General features: G+C 55.4%; 4 protein-coding genes across 4 annotated transcripts; 2 read left to right on the forward strand and 2 right to left on the reverse strand.

Moving 5' to 3' along the window:
- Positions 1-1209: 1209 nt before the first annotated feature.
- B0T26DRAFT_643506 (uncharacterized protein) lies at positions 1210-3920 on the reverse strand (the record flags this gene model as incomplete). The annotated part of the gene is made up of 3 exons (XM_060437538.1): positions 1210-1736; positions 1808-3209; positions 3462-3920. The coding sequence occupies 3 exons, from the start codon at positions 3918-3920 to the stop codon at positions 1210-1212; spliced, it is 2388 nt and encodes a 795-aa protein (XP_060297496.1).
- A 5278-nt stretch (positions 3921-9198) lies between these two features.
- B0T26DRAFT_187790 (Pfs, NACHT and ankyrin domain protein) lies at positions 9199-13106 on the reverse strand. Its single transcript, XM_060433656.1, has 3 exons — positions 11874-13106; positions 10952-11792; positions 9199-10895 (listed from the first exon to the last, which is right to left on the reverse strand). The coding sequence occupies exons 1-3, from the start codon at positions 12895-12897 to the stop codon at positions 9593-9595; spliced, it is 3168 nt and encodes a 1055-aa protein (XP_060297497.1). The 5' UTR covers positions 12898-13106; the 3' UTR covers positions 9199-9592.
- Positions 13107-14113: 1007 nt separating this feature from the next.
- On the forward strand, positions 14114-16575 carry B0T26DRAFT_673386 (uncharacterized protein; the record flags this gene model as incomplete). The annotated part of the gene is made up of 6 exons (XM_060439589.1): positions 14114-14223; positions 14538-14572; positions 14673-14995; positions 15055-15230; positions 15295-15927; positions 15972-16575. 6 exons carry the CDS (start codon positions 14114-14116, stop codon positions 16573-16575), a joined length of 1881 nt encoding a protein of 626 aa, XP_060297498.1.
- A 587-nt stretch (positions 16576-17162) lies between these two features.
- On the forward strand, positions 17163-19864 carry B0T26DRAFT_699736 (amino acid permease-domain-containing protein). The gene is made up of 3 exons (XM_060441486.1): positions 17163-19052; positions 19163-19274; positions 19372-19864. Exons 1-3 carry the CDS (start codon positions 17438-17440, stop codon positions 19547-19549), a joined length of 1905 nt encoding a protein of 634 aa, XP_060297499.1. The 5' UTR covers positions 17163-17437; the 3' UTR covers positions 19550-19864.
- The last annotated feature ends 634 nt before the right edge of the window (positions 19865-20498 follow it).

The raw sequence follows: 20498 nt of genomic DNA on the forward strand, positions 1-20498 counted from the left end.
CAGCCCATTGCGTCAAACCCTCCTGGGAAGCCTTGCCATCCACCGGGCTCCAAAGACTTTCTTGAGGGGGTCGGAGGAGTGCAAGCCAGAACTTGAGGGCTAAGTCGTCGGTCTCGAGGTAATGGCGCATCACCAGGTCCAGCACCTGGTCGCCAACGGTGGGCGGCTTGTTCGCGGGCCCTTCGACGATCACCCTGACCTGCCTGCAGTTGCAGCGCCAGGTATGGCCGTCTGTGGGAATCATGACGACGAGAGGCTCTCGGTAGGACCGACCGACTTCCGAGTACGTTGTGGAAAGCAGCTTCTGAAGAAGCGCGAGGTCGAGCCCAAGCTGGGAATCTTCAGCCTTGATCTGGCCGAAGGTCGGCGGGAACTTGATCCAGCTATCGTACACGTCGGCGGATAGCCGCGGGGGGCTGGCACTCGTGTGGTTGGACATATATTCGGCCATGATACGGTGGACCAAGATGTCGCGTGCCGTCAGGCGGTGGTGGTAGCGATCGAAACGGGTGCCGGGGATGTCGAGCGGATAATGGCGTGGGGGAGGGGTGGCATTTCTGGCGGCCGACCGTTTTTCCGCCGCGGCCCAGCTTGCGGCGCTCCCGTCGCCCTTGCTGGCCATGGCGGCGGCCGATCAGGTAATTCTGCGGGAATGGCAAATAATCGAGAGGCGGTTGGTGGCGACAGCGGGAGCGCACGGCTGCGATTGTGTTCGTTGGAACAAGTCGGGGTGCCAAGGTAGCTTCGGTGTTGAGGGTCGTTGTACGGAGCAGGTACCTAGGTAGTGGGGTAGTACCCGACTGTATGGAGTAGGTAAGCTAGGCACCCTAGGTGGCACCGCTAGCGGGTACAGTACACTAGATTACGGCACCTGAACCTAAGCCTCGGGACTTTTACCCTGGGTCTATAGTGGGTTCGTAAGGAAGGTGTGACATGATCATGGTGCGGGGAGCCTCCTTCCCCAACCTAGGTAGCTAGGAGTAAGCCACTGCGCAGCATCTCAGCGAGACTTCCTCAAACTTCCACTCTGTCTATTCCGTCACCTCCTGTTGGGATTTAAGCTCAACAATGATCATTCGTCACGCCACCAAACAACTCAATTGACCATTTGCCATTCGGCAACAAGTAAGGTAGGTACCTAAACACCTCACGCGATAGGAATACTCCAGATACTTTGAGACTTCAGTATTTCATTTCCGCTACCATCTATCATGTATCCCTATCGTCCCGCGAGCCGTCGACGCCGATCCTCTTCCGCCCTCCCAGGCCCGCCATGTCGCCAAACTCGTACTTGAGACGCATGTCTACCACCCTGCGGTCCCGCTCTTTCTTACCCAGCGCGCCGAGCCCCTCGAGGGTACAGATGATGGACGAGTCGTGGACATAGAACATGGCGCCGGCAATGGTGCTGGGATCTACGGGGAGGTGCGGCCACTTCACGAGGAAGCCGCCGGCGACGACGAGCCACATAACGGTGAGGATGGCCATGGCGAGCCATGTACACACCATGTGCGTCATCCACGTCTGCGTTACCCGGAACGGCACGTTGCTGAGCAGCAACGGCAGGAACTCGGACAGGATCGCCGTGAATGCCACCGTCACCAGGTACCTGTGCCGCCGCCGCGCCGCGCTCAAGATGCCCGAGAAGGCGTTAAGCGGCGGCGACAGCACCACCGAACGCCCTGCTGGCTGCGGCCCCTGCGAAAGGAGCTGATATGGGCTCAACACGGCCATGCCTACCCGTTACTTGTGTCAGTCTCAGGCCTCTGCTCAAGTCTCTCTGTTTTGGCGGTTCAATAAAACTCACTGGTAAAGAACGAACTCCAGAAAAACGTGATGCAGATGCCGACGAGCGTGAACAGCGCACGCACCCCAAAGCTCGACGTATCCATGAACTGCTCAAACGGAGTATCGTCCCACGTGTTGTTGTAGTACAGAATCACCACCATCAGGCCCGTCAGCAGCACGAGGAATGCGGCTCTCCCTTTGTACGAGAGCATCAAGAACGGCAGGTGGTGCTCCGTCTTATGCCTCGTCTCCTCCGCGGCATCAGTCTGCTGCCGCCGTACCCCTACGATGCCCGGCCCGCTGCCGTCCGATTCCTGCGAGTCGTCTTCCTCGCGGATCATGACCCCATACTCTGAGACGCCATGGTCGTTGACAAAATGACCAAGCACGAACATGTGCCCGGTAAGGGCCTTGACGAGCTCGCTGTGTTTGACCCTCCCGCGGCGGCCCGTTGGCAGTGACGCAAAGAGCGCCCTGACATCAGGGTTAGTCGCCAGAGCAGCCACTCCGGCAATGGTCCAGGGGTTTGCGGCCACTCCAGAACGCCAGCGACGCAGCAGCACAAGCAAAATGAGCACGATGAGCAGCGTCATGAAGGCCAGCAGCACTACCACCGCGCGTGCGGGTGCCAGGAACACGCCGAGCGTCATGGCGCAGCCGCGGAAATCCGTTGCCGAGCAGCTCCCATGCAGCTTGAGCGCGATGGCTTCGGGCGACAGCGTCACGATGGCCACCGAGCATATTGTTAGCAGCGTCGTCAGGAACACGAGCGGCGCCTGGCTGCCTTCGGCCAGCGACCGCATGCTCGACGAGACGCCATGGATCCCGCCCGTCCGCAGGCACAGCGACTCGCTAGCCGCCGCGCCTCCCCGTCTGGCACCGTACGCGAGCGCATGCCAAGGCTGGTACTGCTTGGCGGCCAGGTCGATCATGCGCACCGGGATCGTCAGCATGACGCTGAGGATGGGCGGCAGGAAGAAGCCGATGAAATACTCGAGCCGCGAGAGCGAGTAGACCTCGACGACGATCTGCGATTCCGCCGGCGGCTGCGTTCCCGTCCCCGGTTCTGGCTCTGGCTTTCCGCTGGGGCGTACTACCACCGGGTATTCGGTGACTGTGGCGGTAGGCACGCCGGCCGAGTTCCGGAGGGTTGTGACGATGGGCGTGGCCAGAGCGCTGGTCGTTATTGTTGCTGTCGGGGCGCCGTCTGCGCCGAATAGCGTGACCACGGTTGGCGTCGAAAATGGCGGCCTCGTGACGGTTGCTGTGGGCATGCCGTTAGCACCAGTCAGCGTCACAACTGCTGGCGCCGTCTCGTACGCCACGATTCCGCCGCCGCCGTCGATCGTCGCAACCACTTCATAGCCGGTCACCGCCACCGCGGCCAGTGTTTTGATGCTGGTGAACGAGCTCACGCGGCTCTTCACGGTCGACAGCGTCGTGAAAGTGCGGACAGCCCCGCTGACAGTGGACAGGGTGGTGAAGGTGCTCACCACCTCGCGCAGCGTTGTCTCGGCCGTCATCGTCTCTACCACCCCGTTCAGCGTGGTCGTCGCTATGAAGGTGCTCGGTGTGCCGTTGGGGCCCGTGGTGGTGTCCATAAACGTGCTGACGACCCCGTTGCGCGTCGTCAGAGCCGTGACGGTGCTTATAACGTTGCTCAGTGTCTTTACGCCCGTCACTGTCACTACGATGTTCTTGAGCGTTGTCGTCCCCGTCACCGTCGCCACCACGTCTTTGACTGTGGTCAATCGGGCCACGGTCGTAACGACGGCGCTGCGCGTGGTCGGCACCGTGGCAGTCACGATCAACTTGTCGGCCGAGCTTGGAAGGCTGATGGGCCCAGGGTTGGCCGGGTGCTTGGGAGATGGCGTGTAGTTGGGGGGAATCGATTTCGTGACCGTCACCTCGCCGGGCTCACCGTACTTGGACGTGTCGGTGACGAACCCCGCTGTCTTTGACGATTTTGTCTTGTCATCGCCGGTAAGTTTTGTCTTGGGGTCGGGGTCAGACCATGCTTCCGAGCCTCCTATTACGCCGGGCGGTAGGAAGGGAACTGGCTCCGCCGTCGTGCCCGGATACGACGCAATAGAGCTCGACGCCGGTACGGTGCTGCTTGGCACGGGCTTCATAATCTCCCACTCTGTCGACTCGTAGCCACTAGGTATCGATTTTGATGCCGTCGGTTCGCTGGCTGCGGAGCTGCTTGGGTAGGGCGCAAAACCTCCGCCCTTACCGGGATCCGGCTTGCCCTTTGGCGCTTCGCTGACCGAACTGCTCGGATATGGCGCAAAGCCTCCGTCTTTGCCGGGGTCGGGCGTCCCTTTGGGTGCTTCGCCGGTCGAACTGCTTGGATACGGCGCAAAGCCTCCGCCCTTGTCAAGATCAGGCTTGCCTTTTGGCACTTCGCTGACCGAACTGCTCTGGTACGGCGCGAAGCCTCCATCTTTACCAGGGTCGGGCTTCCCTTTAGGTGTTGTGCTTGCCACACTGCTTAGGTCAGGCGCGAAATCACCTTCAACCGTTGAAGCAGGCTCCCCTTCCTGTTCGTCGATTGAAGAGATGCTGCTAATGGTAGCCTTTGGCTGGCCCTTTGGTGTCGCGCCGGAGAGGAAAGAAGTGGCAGCGCTCGTGACGGAGGGCGCGCCTTTCGGGGCAACAGTCTCGGCCTCCTGCCTTCTCGCAATGAACGGAGATGTATCGCCGCCGGTACTCGCCGGGCTGTTCCCCCCTGAATCCGACCCGGACCCAGGAACCAGAGCACGGTCGACCTCGGGTGGTAAGAGATGGCAGGCCGATACTACCAGAGCGATGAGTGCTATCATGGCGACAGCCACGCCGATGAGGAATGGCCATCGCAGTGGCAGCGGCTTGTAGTTTGGCAGGTCCCGCTGAACGGGCGGCGTATTCTTATCATCGTGCTCGGCCGTGTCATCGTCGTCTTCTAGAACCTCAGTTTTATCGTCGAGGTTGAGGAATGTCACCTGCGCAACCGGAAATGTGCTTTCTTCCTTTCCCTGCTGCTGAGGGCCGTAGTATGACATGGCGAGTTACTCAACCCCTGCCGAGACATAGCCAAACAAACAATCACCGAGACTGCTTCATGGTTTCTGGCGCCGTCAACTTGGGATCTATCGAATAGATATCCCTTGAAAGGGTGCGGGGAGGGCGGGGCATCATCGAAGCACATAAAGAGTCACCGACAGGGCAGCCATGGTTTATCAGGTGGGTCTTCTACAGACGAGTCTTGATGCTACCCTACAGTGAGCTCCGTCGCGGGGAGCTTTTGTTCCTCGGCTTGGCATTTAACAGGGCTGGAGATCGGCCTCGGTGAGGATATACAACATGACAATCATCGGCCCTTGAGCTCATTGGCTCCGTGCCGTCCGGGGATGCTGAGGGGCGGACGCCATTGGCCCGGCTCGGGTCAGCACAGCCACGCCGGACCTGGGTAATCTCGACGAGCTGAAAGGCGAGCATCTTGGTCGTCCAATCGGGTTTTTCACCTCCCAGCTCCTGAACCTATCACGCAAAAGTACCCCCCGCATCTTGGGTCGGAATGAGGGGGGACACGGACAAAAGATACGGCGTGCGTCTCGTTTTTCCTTCTAAATTTACAGCCACACTTATCACTTGGGTGGGTAGTATTACGCTTTTTGCTGCGAGCCTTGCCAACCACCACCGCCAATAGCTGCGAGAAGCGGAGTGCGTGAATATTCACTCGCACCTCAGAATGCAACCGCACCCGCAAACGTCGTATTGCCACGAGGACCCGACTTGAAACTTGTTTCCCCACTGGGAGGCTTGCCAATGCGAAACCAGAGCCTTATCGTTTTGCGCCGCCTACGTACCTGATTTACCTCGGCGTACAACCACGTGGGTGATGCGGTGAGCGGTGAGCGGTGAGCAGTGAAGTTGATTGGGTGCTATAACGAGTGTCCAGTAGCTGCCAGTCTGCGCCTTGGTTCGCCGAAGACAGCCAGGTACCGACCTACATTCCTAGGTTGTAGCTTGGCCACGCGTCCGGGTTGCTTCCGCGGCTCTCCCACGTGCTGTGGCATGCGCCGCATCCTGCATGTCGTGGGACAGGCATCCTGTTGAGGACTTTTGGCAGATAACCAGTAGCCGTGACAAAAGTACTCCGCCGTCATTCTAACTCACCGCGTACTCACTTTACGGGTCTGTAAGTAGTTAAATGCGGAGCGTCTACCGAGGCTTCTCCTCTATCTACCTAGCTCTGCTGTATTACGCCGCTAGGTCAGGACATTTTATGCCGAGCGTCCACTTTGGAAATGATTCTCGAAGTAAGCTCGCTGTTCTCGGCATATGAATGGGCCCTGTCTTACGGTCGAGCTCGAACGGGTGGCGTCGGCTAGTCCCGTCCACCCGCGTGGCTGAAACCTTTGGCGTTCTAAGGCACACTACGGGATGTTCGTGAAGGCCTCAGGAGATATACACACTAGAAGGGTTCAGCGCGATGAAATACACGAGACGAGCACCTGCATTTATTCTGCGCGGGATCATCAGATAGCGGGAAGCTGCTCTCTGCCTCCATTCACAGAGGTCTAGGTGCATGTAGAGCGCTCTTCTTACGATCACCTACTTACCTGCATCATCACGTTATAGCCTAGAAGTTCCCTTTTCATACCACTGTAGCAAGTGCATGACGACCGCGAGGGCAGAAACCCCACAAAGCCCTGCCAGCGGAAAACAGGCCAGCCTAGTCCAGTAGCTCGGCGGTACATTCCTTAGTTCCGAGACGAGGGAGGAGGTAACGGACCGGATAGATAGATAAGGTGCCTGGTTGATAGAATTCTGAACTTTTCTCGTGAGATGTCGTCTAGTCTGGCAGTGTACCTGGCTCCTACAGGGAATTTCTAGGAGGCCCGGGCACCTGCTTCCTTCGCCCTGAAATTCAGTCTAACCTCATATTATCCACAGGGGAAGAGAAAAGAGCCGCGATGACATGCACCTGCGAGGAGCCCAGGTCCTCGCACCGACGCACAGTCCGTCGTCGTCCGAGCTATGAGTGCCGGCGGCGGTATTCGTCCACAATGAGGCGAGGTAGGTGGCCCACCTCTATCTCCCCGTGTAGTCTCGTTTGTGTATGAAAAATCGAAAGGGGACCGCAATACGTGTTGTGCTTTTGGTCACGTCTGATCGATGCTCCACATCTGCCCCCTAGGGACGGGCTGGGCTAGAAGGGAAGTGAAGTTGCGGCAGGCCCTGGTACTTGTGCCACGCTCTCTAGCCCGATATGGCGTTCATCTTTTCCTATTTGTGCACGTTTTATACGTAGCAGAAGTCTTTTAATCAAGTAGGAAAGAAACCATGGTGGGATGTCACTGACGCTATTTGAGCCTTGAAAAGCTGGCTCTTCTGGTCCCTAAGAACGAAATCTCCGGCGCCCCCTTGGGCCACTCTTGTTTTACGGGCCCTCTACGAGAACATGAGGGCTTACAAAGAAGCTTATCAAACCCGGTTTTAGTAGTGAGCGTAAAAGATTAGACCGCGAACAGACGGACGATGGAGTGCGTAACGAACCTCACCGAGTCTGGCCAAGAAGGTCTACGACGAAGGCTATCGGCCCCAGAATCCTGGCGATTGTCAAGACGTCAAAACTCGACCCGTGTCACGGCACAGTTGGACATATTTTGGATTTCCCAACCACGGACCAACAGCGCAGTAGCTGCAAAAGTAAACTCACATGTCCGACAAGACTCTCCAGGGCTCAGGTCGGCGCCGTGAATGCCCTCAAGCATCCGCCGTCTGCGCAGCCACCACCACCACCACCACAATCGGAGCGATCCGTAGCTGCACACAGATATCTGATCAACTTCGACCCTGGAGCTCCTCGCGTCAATCTTCTGGCCGAGTTACCCAATAGGCCTTGAAGCGGTAGTCAAAAGACAGAAGGGTGATCGCTCCCAAATTCATCCAAGACCACTGCTTTCTCCACCAAAGCGTCAGCAAGGATCCAAGATGGCCGCCCCTCCACCCAACTGCTGCTCCTTCTTCGGACAGTCCGTCGCTGTCGCATCACATTCACCACTCCTTCACCATGGCAAAGATTATGGAGGAGGATTAGGACCTGTGTATGAGGCAGAACCCGACAGGCATGCAATTATCTTGACGTCGATGGCAAAACATGTCTCCTACCTACAAGAGGATCGAGAGTTTCGCTAACGCGTTCGGACGTTTCGAATGCCGAACATGATATGAAGGAAATCTATTTCCACACAGACAACCTGTACCGCGGTCTGAACTGCTGTTTTTGGCGGAGCGCGTGGCCTCAAGTCTCAGCGGTCTAGGCCACCTCAATAAGTATATATCAGGCGGGGCACATGTCCTCTCAGCACTCGCACAGTACTAAACCCCTGCCCACACATAAGCGCTGTACACCTCCGATCCTTAGCGGTCGGCGGGAAGCCGAACCTTTGGCGGTTCACACTATAACGATGAGCATTTTCATTGCTGATCTCCTAACTACTTTCGCCCTTTTCTCTGCGGGTACTTGTGGTTTAGTGATAATATGGGTAAGCCAGCTTGAAGGCCATTCTCAAAGTGTTTAACGTCCTATCCTCGGCGCCTGAAGCGTGCTTACTCAGTGGCGCACGAGATGGGTGATGCTGGTCGGGTTGGTGATGATGGGTTGAGGCTGATTCGTTCTATGGTCGGTCTGCATCCAGACGGCCTGTAGCCATTGCGAACTATATCGTTGCCCGTACCGCTTTGCAAATTCGGGGACCAATTCTTGTCATCCGAGGGCGGCTTTCCTCCAAGGAAGGAGACGGTAGCACAGGCTTCCCAACTCCCCTGGCAGTAACAGAAGCAAGTGAAGCGCTGATTAATACAATAATCTATTAAGAAAGCACGAGAAGATTTCCTCGGGCGCAGCACCGAGTGCAAGTGAATTGAACGTAGCCCCCAGGACCCCTAGAAGGGGCAAAGATAGAAGAAAAGAAGCAGAGGTAAATAATTCAGAGCGCAAAAAGCTAGAGCCATAACCTTATAACATTACCACGCTATTGTTAAGTTAACCAACGCCCTAGGAGATGCTCCCCGTTACACTCTGTAGCGTGTCTCTCCCTCTCTCTGGTAAATCCAACTACAGGGTATGCTAAACTCGGCAGCAACGAGCTCTACTGCGCTTCGCCCGTTATATGTATTTGAACCTAGTGCAATCGCTGGAATGGCTGGAAGATTCACCCTTTTCCCTACGTTCTCTAACATATTGAGCACACTATTACAAACCACTCGACTGTTAGGGTCGTCTGTCTGTAAGGGAGCACGGGCTCCACAGAATGCTGGGGTTGGTAATTATGAAGATAGAACAAAGGGCAAGCTCCTATCGCACGGGTAATACAGTCAAATCGGAATGCCACTCAAAGTGTATGAGTGCAGTGAATGTGTAATGCTTGCTTGAAGAACCAAGCAAGAACTATCTAAGACCGTGGACACGATCGTCGTATATATCTATCTACGTAACCAATAACAGTGGTTCTGTTGTCCCGTGGTCCCGCGTCCGGGTCACCGCCCGACCGGACCTGTCCCGCGTCCCCGAGCTCCAGAGCTCGGAACCCTGGAACGCTCCTGATTGGCCCACGCCAAAAAGTGCATGCCCCCCCACCTTTGTGCATAACCACAGGGAATCCACCGGGATTCGTGACACACACCTTGTAGTCCTTGCGACTGGTTTAGGGTGTCCTGCCCCAGTACCCCACATAGCATTCTGACTAGTGACTGCTAGGGTGGAGTTAGGCTATGTAGACTCCATTAACTGGTCGGTAGTCTATTGAAGGGCTTATTTTACAAGACGTTTATTTGGGAAGTCGCTTAGAGATATCGAGATTGACCGTTTTCGGGGTGATTTACTAGCAATACTTCGTTGTAGAAGCTTAATGATCTCTTGGTAGCCTTTAGCTGAGGCGGCTTGTAGAGCGTTGCCGTAAAAGCCGCCCTGCACGTTGACGTCCGCATCCTTAGCTAGGAGTAGCTTGACGATCTCTTGATGGCCTTCAGCTGAGGCGGCTTGTAGCGCGTTACCGCAAAAGCCGCCCTGCGCGTTGACATCCGCGTCCTTAGCTAGGAGTAGCTTGACGATCTCTTGATGGCCTTCAGCTGAGGCGGCTTGTAGAGCGTTGCCATTCTCGCCGCCCTGCGCGTTGACGTCAGCGTTCTTAGCTAGGAGTAGCTTGACGATCTCTTGATGGCCTCTAGCTGAGGCGGCTTGTAGAGCGTTGCCGTAATAGCCGCCCTGCGCGTTGACGTCCGCGTTCTTAGCTAGGAGTAGCTTGACGATCTCCTGATGGCCTTGAGCTGAGGCGGCTTGTAGAGCGTTGCCGTAATAGCCGCCCTGCGCGTTAACGTCCGCTCCCTTTGTAATAAAATATTGCGCCACTAGAGCGAGCCCCGTTAGGCAGGTATAGTAGAGCTGTGACCCTTCTGGTCGGTGGTAGGGGTATTCAAACCGTGCCTTACTATCTTGATATAGGCGCCTCCATCGCTGGAAAGTTATTTCGTCTTCTAAGAACCTGATTATTACTCGAACTATCTCTTCCGAACTTTTAACCGAAGCTGCATGGCTTGTCCATACTTCTGCCGCAAATTGGGCCAAAGGGAAATTCCACTCGATTTCCTCATAGTTGCCCTCGATGTCCGTTAGATATGTTAAGCATGTCTGTGTGATGGAAATGTTGGCGCTTGTAATCTTGAGTTGATTATTGTTGAGCAGGTACTCTTTGACCAAAAAATGGGCAAGATGTAGTTCCTTATCAGTGGCCTGAACGACTGCCACTAGGCTGGGACAGTAGTCTAAGACGTCAGTCTCGCAAAATAGTCGACGCTTTTTATTAAACCCTCGCGACTCGTTTCCGATCTGCGTTGCTATAACCTCAACAGCCTCGGCTAACTTGAGAGGTCGCTCGGAGTGTAGTAGAAATTGGAGGAGACGTATCTCATCACTTTTGAGCTCTGGCGGTATGCTTTCAATCATGCGCCGGTATGTCTCATCCAGATTCAGCGGCAATGATGTGAGAGCTTTCTCCATACCTGCCTCGTGACGACATCTACTCAGGCTCTCCAACTGACAGAAAGCCCACCTGAACCTAAATATAGCGTCAGCAAGCCATCAAGATATTAATCGAAAGTAGCAATAGCTTACATCCCGTCGGCCCCCTGCCCAACCTTTGTCCGAATCTGCTCAAGGAGACTTTGCGACAATCTCTTGTCCTGAAAATCACGTCGTTGCGAAAGCTGTGCTGTGACGTACAATTGGATATCGGCGTTAACAGCCCGCTTGTCGAGCACTAAGCAGTTTTCTTTGCCTATGAAAGAGGTAATGCCGCGTAGAAATTCGGATTCAGGCCGGCTGGTACAAAGCAGCTGGACGTGGCCCAACTCTGGCCTGGACACCACGTCGTTAAGAGACAGGAGAAGTTCATCCTTCGTCGTCGATTCGTCCAAGGCGTCTATAACGATAGAAACCTGATTCTGGGCTGCAAGCATCTTATACACAACGTCCGAGAGTATCTTTGTGGCAGGTTGGTCCAGGCCATCCTGGTGTGCTTGGAATGTGGCATCTAGGACCGCAGAACCAGTCCCATACTGGTAGAGTTGGAAGGCAAGTGACCGCAGCATACCATCTACGGTCTGCTTTTTCGTATCGCTAAAATCAAAGAAGAAGCTGAGGACAAAATGGTCCTTTTCCTGGGCAAGATGGTCCAGGACGGTTGCGCTGAGAACCGTCTTGCCGCATCCCGCGAGTCCATATAGCCATATATGTCGACGCGATCCCGAGTACCATGACTGGAAGACTAGGTTTTCCAGGAGCCATGCGCCTGTCCCCTCGTGGCGGAGCTTTCTCGCGTGATTGACGTTTGTAGACGGGTCGGGAGGACAAAGCCAGCGCTTGATCTTTTCTATCCGAAGGTCAGACTTGATGGAGTCAGCTGCAGCCTTCGTTGCAATTGTGGTCTGCTGCACGCTATTAATTTTCTTTTCAACTACGCTCAGGACGTATTCGAAGTTAGTTTCATTCGGTTCCGTATATTTGCCCAACCTGCTAGACGATGTGCAGAACTAACCCGATTGGAGCACCTCTAATGCCCTCTTAGTCTCCTGGACCTCCGTAGCTGGCACGTACTCTAGGAGCTCCTTGGCATACGCAGCGGCGGTGGCGGAAGCGTAACGTTGCCAACGATCATTCTTGTGAGAGTCGGCGTAGTCGCAGATCCCACGCACGACAAGACAGGGGAAGTGGTTCATCAGGCCGGCGGCTTCCATCTCAAAGCAAATGCAATCCTCGCCAACCTCAGCAACCATCCGATCGCGTATAGCAGCATCTTTGACGAGTGTATTGCCAGATGCGATGATCCCGTAATGGATCTCGGGGTCGGTAGTGTCTCGAGGGTCGCGTTGAACCTCTTCGGCTACGTCACAGCCTCGACAGTCCAGCCCAGGGACATGGTCGTACATTGTCTGGAAGAGATGGTCGTTGTCAAATCCTTGGTGGACGTAACCAGGGTTCTTCTTAGACCCCTTGCCCATCTTGGGGTTTTTGTCCAGCATCTCTCGAAGAAAGTCGGGAACCTTGGAATTTTTCCGCTCATGAGAGGCATGGATGCTGGCAAGTGCATTGAGGAGGACCGTCGGAGGCCGTCCGAGGAAGCCTTCGCGCTCACGCTTGTCACCAGACTTTGCCTTGAACAAGTCGTACTGACAGACGCCGCCCGTAGTGCTATTAGGCTGGCTCACAACAATGTCACCGAGGCGGATGTCGTGGCCCTCGTCCGGTCTAGCGATGCCGCCGCCAATGCCGACCAAAAGGGCAACGCGGATGGATGGTAGCGAGGCAAGCAAGCTCGAGGCGGTAGTTGCAGCCGAGGTGGTCCCATAGACTCCTGCGGCAAGGGAGGTAATGACGATGTTGTGCTCTCCCACGCAACCCCAGCTATAGACGTTGGCGTCGTTCTGGTGTCTGACGAAGCCAGTCGGAGTTGAATTTTCCTCGTCGAGCATGGTCTCTGCAGCGGCCCGTTCGATGGGAAGGGCAGCGATCCAGGCGATCGCATATGAGTCGGGGCTGTCGAGAGCCTTGCGGGATGTCATGGTGTAAGTTTGCGCGCGATTTGGCGAGATCGGCGGGGAGTGATTGCGTGTTATATGACTCGGCCAGGTGTGTTTGGCAATCTGGAAGCTACTTGTTGAAAGGCAGACCCTGTGGTAGGATATCGATCTTATCACCGTTAATGGCAGACTTGAGCTTTGCTAGGTCTTGTAGAAGGACGGCCGCAATCGCCGCTAATGCAAGTTGGCCCTCAGCGCTTGCACCCTCTCGGTAGTTGGTGGTTAGCCCCATGCCAAGAAGGTGTCGGTGAGCAGGGGGTCATGGAGTCACGTGTAACTAGGCCAATAGGGGACTAAGCTGTGTGGGTGGTGCACGGATCACACCTTCTTTCCTGCTGTGGTGGCATCGGGGGAACACTGAGCAATCAGAAAACGACAGTCCCGACCACGGCATGTATTCCAGCTGGGCAGAACAAAGTCATTACTACAGTCCTGTCGATATCGGTCTAGCGTTCCGTGCAGATCAGTCAGGGAGCAGGAAGTTCAGACGGATGTCGTCCGACGAGGAAACTATGAATGCATTCGCCCGTACCACATTCTACAGACATTGTGCCCGAGCTCATGTTCGCTGCCAAGACAAGGCACATCCTGTTCCACTGTCGAACCCCGCCAGCATTGTGACGGCAAATGCGAGCCAGCTGCATCTGCGCTCTAGTACCTCTAACCTGACTTAGAGAATGCCGTGACTGGAATGATTGATCTTGAAAGGCTGTTTGGGACAGCGTCAAGCTCGACAAGTGTTGAATGAGGCTAATGGATAATGGATACCATGAAACAATACGTCACCGCCCGATTACGCAGCAGTCTGTCCAGCAACCGCACAGCTACTGCATTCTCCGCATTCTCCAGGCAAACGAGTGGTCTAGCTCAGTCTGGTTCATTATTTAATGCGTCATAGATGCTGGAGTACCTAGGGGGTCAGCACATGCCAGGACCTACTTCTCGAGTAACGAAACCCGAATAATAAAGAAATGCCAAGTCCATTGTTATAGACTATACTAGTTTCTTCCTTTGTTCACCTATATCGGTTTGAAAAGAATCAGCCAAGATTAGGTAGGCAGAATAATCTAGCGAGATCTGTGAGGTTTCTGTCTTATTCTTACATACCATGCCTATCTGAACAGCAGAGACCCAGAAGCGCTGAGTGGGCAAGTCGAAGCCCAAGCCCCGGGCCATCCTTCGCGAGGCCTGGCCAGGAATGGCCGAGGGGCACTGGCCGGACCTGGCCCAGGCCAAGCTCTGGATGCGTGACCGGTCGCCGGGCAAGACGCGCCTGGCCAAAGGGGATGACGTCCGCGATGTGTACATGTAAGTTTTAATCATTTCCTTCCTCACTCGTTGCCTTTCTTGGCTTTTTCTGTTTGTTTCTTTGCTTTATCAAGCCATGAAACATATCTTTGCCCAAAGAGAATTAACAAACATTCGGCCCAAACAATTTCTCTTCCTCATTCTTCTCTTTTTAATTTTAGTTTTCTACCCTTCTAGTTTTTTTTCCCCATTCTTTCCTTGACTTCGTTTTTATATTTCTATTTCCTTCTTCCCATGTCCCGTTGAATAAGACTAGTCTTGAAATAAACCTTTACCATTACCTAATACAAGAACATACTTCTCTTCTTCATTAGGATGCCCTACATCAACCTCGAGGACTTGTCGGCCCGTGAGCCACTCCTCGTCATGGTCAACGCCCGGGCCTGGAACAAACCGCACCGCCGGAGAAGTGCTGGCATACGGGATTGGCACTCGCACGGGTGCCTTAGAACTTCCGGCCATGGAGCCAATGTTGATGATGTTCCGGGGCCGAACGACGGCTAACACATACGGCCAGATCTACACATACAGTGGGGGCGAGGCCGACCTCGACGTATGGTCGTTTTCGTACCAGGCCCAGCGAGTGGGCGACGGCCTGAACTGCCTGCGGATCCAGGCACGAATCTACCACTTCCTCGTCCGGTGCTGCTACACCCTCATGCAGGGAAAGGAAGCGTCGCTGTCCTCCATGGCGCTGGAGGAAGGAAATCGCGAGCCGGAAGCCCCTGTGCCATCAGCCAACAAGCCGGAGACCTCGAAAACGTCTCTGGCCGTGTAGACGCTCGAGGGAGCGTACCGGCCTCCCGCCCCGTGGATCTCACCCACATGGAGCTACTCGTGCGCACCAAGCTGGCCGAGGCCGAGGACCGGCTGTTGTCCCTCGTGAGGACCCTGGATTTTTCGCCCACGCGCTTTTTGAGGAGCGAGAGCACCGGCCAGAACACGTGCTCGACAAGAACGGGAAACCCAGCCCTCTCATCGCGTCGACTAAGCCATCCTTCTGGTCGGTAATTTTCGGTCGACCATGGCTCTGCATTTCGACACGGCAGAGTTCTGGCGATCTCTCCACAGCCGTGTCGTCAAGCTCAAGGAGCTTATGGACAAGCACGCACGCAGTATCGATGCCCACCATCTCCCCGAGGACCTCGCGAAGCAGTTTGCCGTCGTGCTCAACTTCCTCAACGAGATGTTGATCAAGTTCTACCTCACCTTAACATGCCGTTGCGTGGGTGAACCCAAGCTTCGGGCGCAGTATGTGCGAACAACAGACGTCAGGCCGGACCAACCAGTCCGCTGCAGCCCCATCAGCCTCCATCCGGCCGATCAGACACAGGCGCAGTACGACTTGATCTCTCACGTAGGGCTCATGACCAACGAGCAACGTTCCAAATTCACCATCAAGAGGGTGGTGGACAGCTTCGACCGAGTGCAGGAGACCAAACCAGAAGCAAACAAGCTGCTCACATCATACCTGGCGGACCGCATTGCCGACGTGTCCGTCATCAGCGAGTGCATAGACGCCATCACGAAGTATGTGCCGTGGACTGAGAGCTTTGGCATCGCCATCAAGACACCAGAGGACGAGCTGAGCTATAACGCCGCCGAGGACATAAAGTACCTGGCCAACTTCATCTTGCCCGACTCGAACTGGGACGGGATATCGCGGGCCTCGGCGCGCCAACGCGCAACAAGTTCGACTACCCGGTGCACCTCAAGCGCACGCCCGACACCGTGGCGGCCATGGCCAGGGCCGAGACCAACCTTGACACATTCTGGAACAAGTACATCAATCGTGCCAATGCCATGCACAACACCCAACGCCACTACTTCTCGCCGGGCACGCGGGCCCTGATAGCACAGCCTCACCGGACAGGCGGCTCGTCAAGCTCAGGTGCGGACAGCGAGGATCTCGTCAGCGCCATCGCGGAGCTGCTGATCGGAGCCTCACACCACGGCACGTCCAACTCTGCTGGCGCCTCCTCCGGCAGGAATAGGGTCCCTCACATATGCCCCCCCTCGTCGACTCTAGCCGCCGGCGACAAGCGCGCGCGCAAGGTACTCGACGTGCTGTTCCCCTCGGCGGTCAAAGGCATCGCCGCGGTTGGCTCGGGCGAGACCAAATGGAGCGACTTTGAGTACATCATGATCAAGGCGGGCTTTATGCTCGAGAAGCAGCGGGTGTCGGGCTGGCTGTTCACCCCGGATTGGAGGTGCTCGACATGCGCGGGCAACCCAATCATGTTCTCCGAGCCATATCCAGAGGGCAAGATCGACATTGTCATGGCGCGTCACATTGGACGTCGCTTAGCCAAGGCGTATGGATGGCGCCGCGACATGCTTTTGCAGGGCTGATTGATTCAGTGGGGATTCCGATTCACGACATGAGACTATGAGTCGGGCTTAGTTTCTCGTCTTCTTCTCTCTCTGGCTCTGGCTTTCGTTTCAAGCATGATGGGTAGATTCAGGGCTTTTTATTTCTGGGCAGGGCGTAGTGGTCTTTTTTCGGGCGTTCTTCTTCTTAAATGGTTTCTTTAAAAGGGGAATGGGAGGTTTACTTTTTCATGGGCGGCGGTGTTTTGGGAGGACTGGGTCATAGCAGGCGTTCGGGTTGGTTTCCAGGTTGCTGGTAATTATTATATTACCTTATTAATACCCGACTTGAGTAGACTAGACCTAGCAGTATAAGAAGGAGCAGTGGAGGTGCATATCCCAAACCCAGAGTCATCATGCCACCCAAAGTTCTGTTTGCGAAAGCAGCGTTGTATTGTCGTTGAATGATGTGGATACTGTTCAGCGGCGGCTTCCTCTTATACTTAGATCCCGAAGCACGCCATCGAGATTAGGGCCTAGCCCCGCAGATTCAGGGGTGCAGCACTGCAGTCAACCGTATATAATCAACTGTAATTGGTTGTAGAACTAGTAAACTCTAGCGGGCTCATCCGTTGGATTGCTCTGAAATCCTCCCGTTTTCCAAACCCAAACCAAAACTCAAGCCGATGCACGGACGGATCTCAGGTTTATTCTAAACGCTCTTGCTTCATTCGCCATTGAGTTTTGCAAAGAGCGGTCGCAGCCTGATGCAACGTTAACACCGGCGGGGCTGCATACGGTACTACAGTTCCATTTAAGTGAGCTGACGAGATTGCATCCTCCTCTTGCGTCAATTTAGCGCCACCACCGGCCAAAACGGTCACCGAAGCACGACGCGAGCCTTATGCCAAACCATGAGCCCTCCTCGCCGGAGGCCTTGGAGGAGCAGTCCTTGCTTGCTGGACACGACAGCAGGAGGACCGAACCCTTCTCACAAACTATCGCGAGTTCACCGCTTCCCAGCCCCCCGAGTGCACGTCCTACAGGAACCCGCTCTCCTCCCGACGCCGACGGCGACGACGGCGACGACGGCGACGACGACGATAACAACACAAATACCAACAACGCCAAGTCGGTCAACACACGAGGCGAGGCTGGCTACGGCGCCACCAACATGTCCAACGCCGCCGCATTGAACGGCCACCGCTACCCCGAACCCGACTCAGACTCGCTCCGAAATTTCAACAACGACAATGCCGACTTCGTAACAACCACCGAAGCCCGCCATCTACAGCGCGGGCTGGCTCAGCGTCATTTGTCCATGCTAGGCATCGCCGGTTCTATCGGCACGGGCCTGTTTTTGGGTCTCGGCTTCGCGGTCCAGACGGGCGGCCCGCTCGGTGCCCTTCTCGGGTACGCCGTCATCGGCCTGATCGTTTGCGCGGTGCAGTTTGCCCTTGGCGAGGTGGCCGCCCTACTCCCCGTGACGGGCTCATTCGTACGCCACGCCGAGTTCCTCGTCGACCCCGCCCTGGGGGTCGCCATCGGCTGGAACCTCGTCTACGGCAACATGCTGTCCATCCCCTCCGAGATCACGGCCATCTGCGTGCTCTTCCAGTACTGGACCGACATCAACTCGTCTCTCTTCATCATCGTCTTCATTCTCCTAACCGTCGCCGTCGGCCTCACCCTGGTGCGTGTCTTTGGCGAGGTCGAGTTCGTCTTCGCCCTGCTCAAGATCATGCTCGTCGTCTTCCTCGTCATCCTGGGGCTCGTCATCAACCTCGGCGGCATCCCCGGCACCGAGCGCATCGGCTTCCGGTACTGGCAGGACCCGGGGCCCTTCGTCGAGTACATCGCGACGGGCAACTGGGGCAAGTTCCTGGGCTTCTGGAGCGTGACGACGGGCGCCGTCTTCTCCTTCGCCGGCGTTGAGTCACTAGCCATGGCGGCCGCCGAGACGCGCAACCCGCGCCGCGCCATCCCGCGCGCCTGCAAGCGCGTCTTTGTGCGCATAATCATCTTCTACCTTGCCGCCGTGCTCGTCGTCGGCATGCTCGTCGCCAGCAACGACCCGAACTTGGGGGGCGACGGCTCCGAGGTCGCTCAGAGCCCCTTTGTGCTCGCCGCCTCGGCCGCCGGCATCCCCGCTATCCCGTCCGTCGTCAACGCCGTCGTCATCACCTCGGCCTGGTCCGCCTCCAACCAGGGCCTCCTGGCCGGCACGCGCGTGCTGTACGGCCTCGCCCTCAAGGGCCAGGCGCCCAAGATCTTCTTGCGCACGACCTCGTGGGGCACGCCCTACATGTGCGTGCTGCTGTTCACCGTCTTCATGTTCCTCAGCTTCATGAGCCTTTCCGAGGGCGCCCAGACCGTCTTTTGGTGGCTCGTCCGGCTAACGGCCGCCGGCGTGCTGGTCTCGTGGTCCGCCATCCTCCTCAACCATATCCGCTTGATGCAAGCCATGAAGCGGCAGAAGATTGATTTCGACCGGCTGCCGTGGCACAACTGGTGGACTAGTAGGTCCAAGCCCAACCCCCGTGTGAAGAACTAACTTGTGATTTGCGTTCGTGACAAGGAGGATTGGAAGTGTGCCAGCGTGCTGACAGTTTATGTGCGCGTCTGACAGTCTACAGCTCGCCTGCTGCGCTTTTTATGTGCATTCTGGTCCTTTTCACCAGTGGCTTCAGCGTCTTCACGGCGGGCAACTGGGACCCTGCGACGTTTGTGTCGTCGTATCTGTAAGTTTGTTTTCCGAGTGGCTTACTGGTTTTTTCGGATGAGTGGCAAGAAGTTGTTTGATTGTCTATCAACTAACTCGACTGTGTTACCACTTAGGGATATACCCTTGGTGCTGATCGCCTACTTCGCATGGAAGTTCATCATAAAGACTAAGGTCGTATCGCTCGACGAAATTGCCCTCGACGAGGCCTTTGACCAGGCCGAGCAGTACGTGGAAGAGCCCGAGGGCAAGCGCCGCGGCTGGATTAGAACAGTCAGCTGGATTTGGGATTAGACTCGAACACGGCTGAAATGACGATTGGACAATGACATATACAACATATACAGATGGCGGCTCTCTGGGTATATCTAGACTAACAGGGGTGATTAATGATTTGCGTTCTTTGTCTACTATTTGGAATAATTTGGTGGTAGTAACTACACGGTTTCTGGATGTGGAGTCTTCAAGCCAATCGAGTGCAGCAGAAAAAAGAGAAGAAAAATGAGGCAATTTCTGCTCTTTCCGTAAACTACGAAAACGGCCTTACTATGGCTTTGAACTGATTCACTACCACCACCGTAGTTCTTTCCGATCACTTAAGATCCCGGTCGCTAACCTGCTCCGGAGGTTTCGTGCAACAATTTGAAGTTCACTTAGCCCTCATCCTTTGAGACATCTCTTCCAAGCCTCGAGATCATCGCCTCTGGCGTGATCATCATCCTTGTAAACAGGCACCCTCTTATAGTAATAACCCCCACCTTCGATCCTTCTAACGGCCTCAATAAAAAGGTCGTAGGTGGCATGGCCCGGTTCCCTTTCCTCGTTGAATTTGAAGTACTCCTAGAAATAGGAGTCATCCTTTGTCTTCTTTTCCAGTAACTTGTAAAGGAGTTAATTGATTGTGGGTGGTCAGCCTGGGCCAGAAAATAGGTGATACTGAGTAGAAAGGGTTGAGAAAAGGGGTGCTCTAACTGTTGGGTTTTTGCCAACTCGTGCGGGGAAATGTAGGCGGGCAGGTAGGTAAGGAGGCAAAAGAAAGGGGCAGGGAAAAGGGAAAAGGGAAAAGGGAAAAGGGAAAAGAATAGAAGAAAATTGAAGAGTCATAATTACATGAGAGTCCTGGACGTCCTTGACGTTAGTGCCTATTGGCATGATCTAGTAACAAACCGTTGGTACTTGCGGTGAATTATCCGAGCCAGACTTGTGGGGGATGACAACATGCTTCATCCAGTAGATGACGAGC

Source organism: Lasiosphaeria miniovina (genome assembly GCF_030549165.1).
Source record: "Lasiosphaeria miniovina strain SMH2392-1A chromosome Unknown B0T26scaffold_3, whole genome shotgun sequence".
Lineage (NCBI taxonomy): Eukaryota > Fungi > Ascomycota > Sordariomycetes > Sordariales > Lasiosphaeriaceae > Lasiosphaeria > Lasiosphaeria miniovina.

Coding starts and splice junctions, on each gene's coding strand:
- B0T26DRAFT_187790 (XM_060433656.1), bottom strand. CDS start 12,897: ATGACATCCCGCAAGGCTCTCGACAGCCCCGACTCATATGCGATCGCC. Junction 11,793..11,873: donor ATTAGAGGTGCTCCAATCGG/GTTAGTTCTGCA, acceptor TCCTGAGCGTAG/TTGAAAAGAAAATTAATAGC. Junction 10,896..10,951: donor GGGCAGGGGGCCGACGGGAT/GTAAGCTATTGC, acceptor CGCTATATTTAG/GTTCAGGTGGGCTTTCTGTC.
- B0T26DRAFT_699736 (XM_060441486.1), top strand. CDS start 17,438: ATGCCAAACCATGAGCCCTCCTCGCCGGAGGCCTTGGAGGAGCAGTCC. Junction 19,053..19,162: donor GTGGCACAACTGGTGGACTA/GTAGGTCCAAGC, acceptor CGCGTCTGACAG/TCTACAGCTCGCCTGCTGCG. Junction 19,275..19,371: donor ACGTTTGTGTCGTCGTATCT/GTAAGTTTGTTT, acceptor GTTACCACTTAG/GGATATACCCTTGGTGCTGA.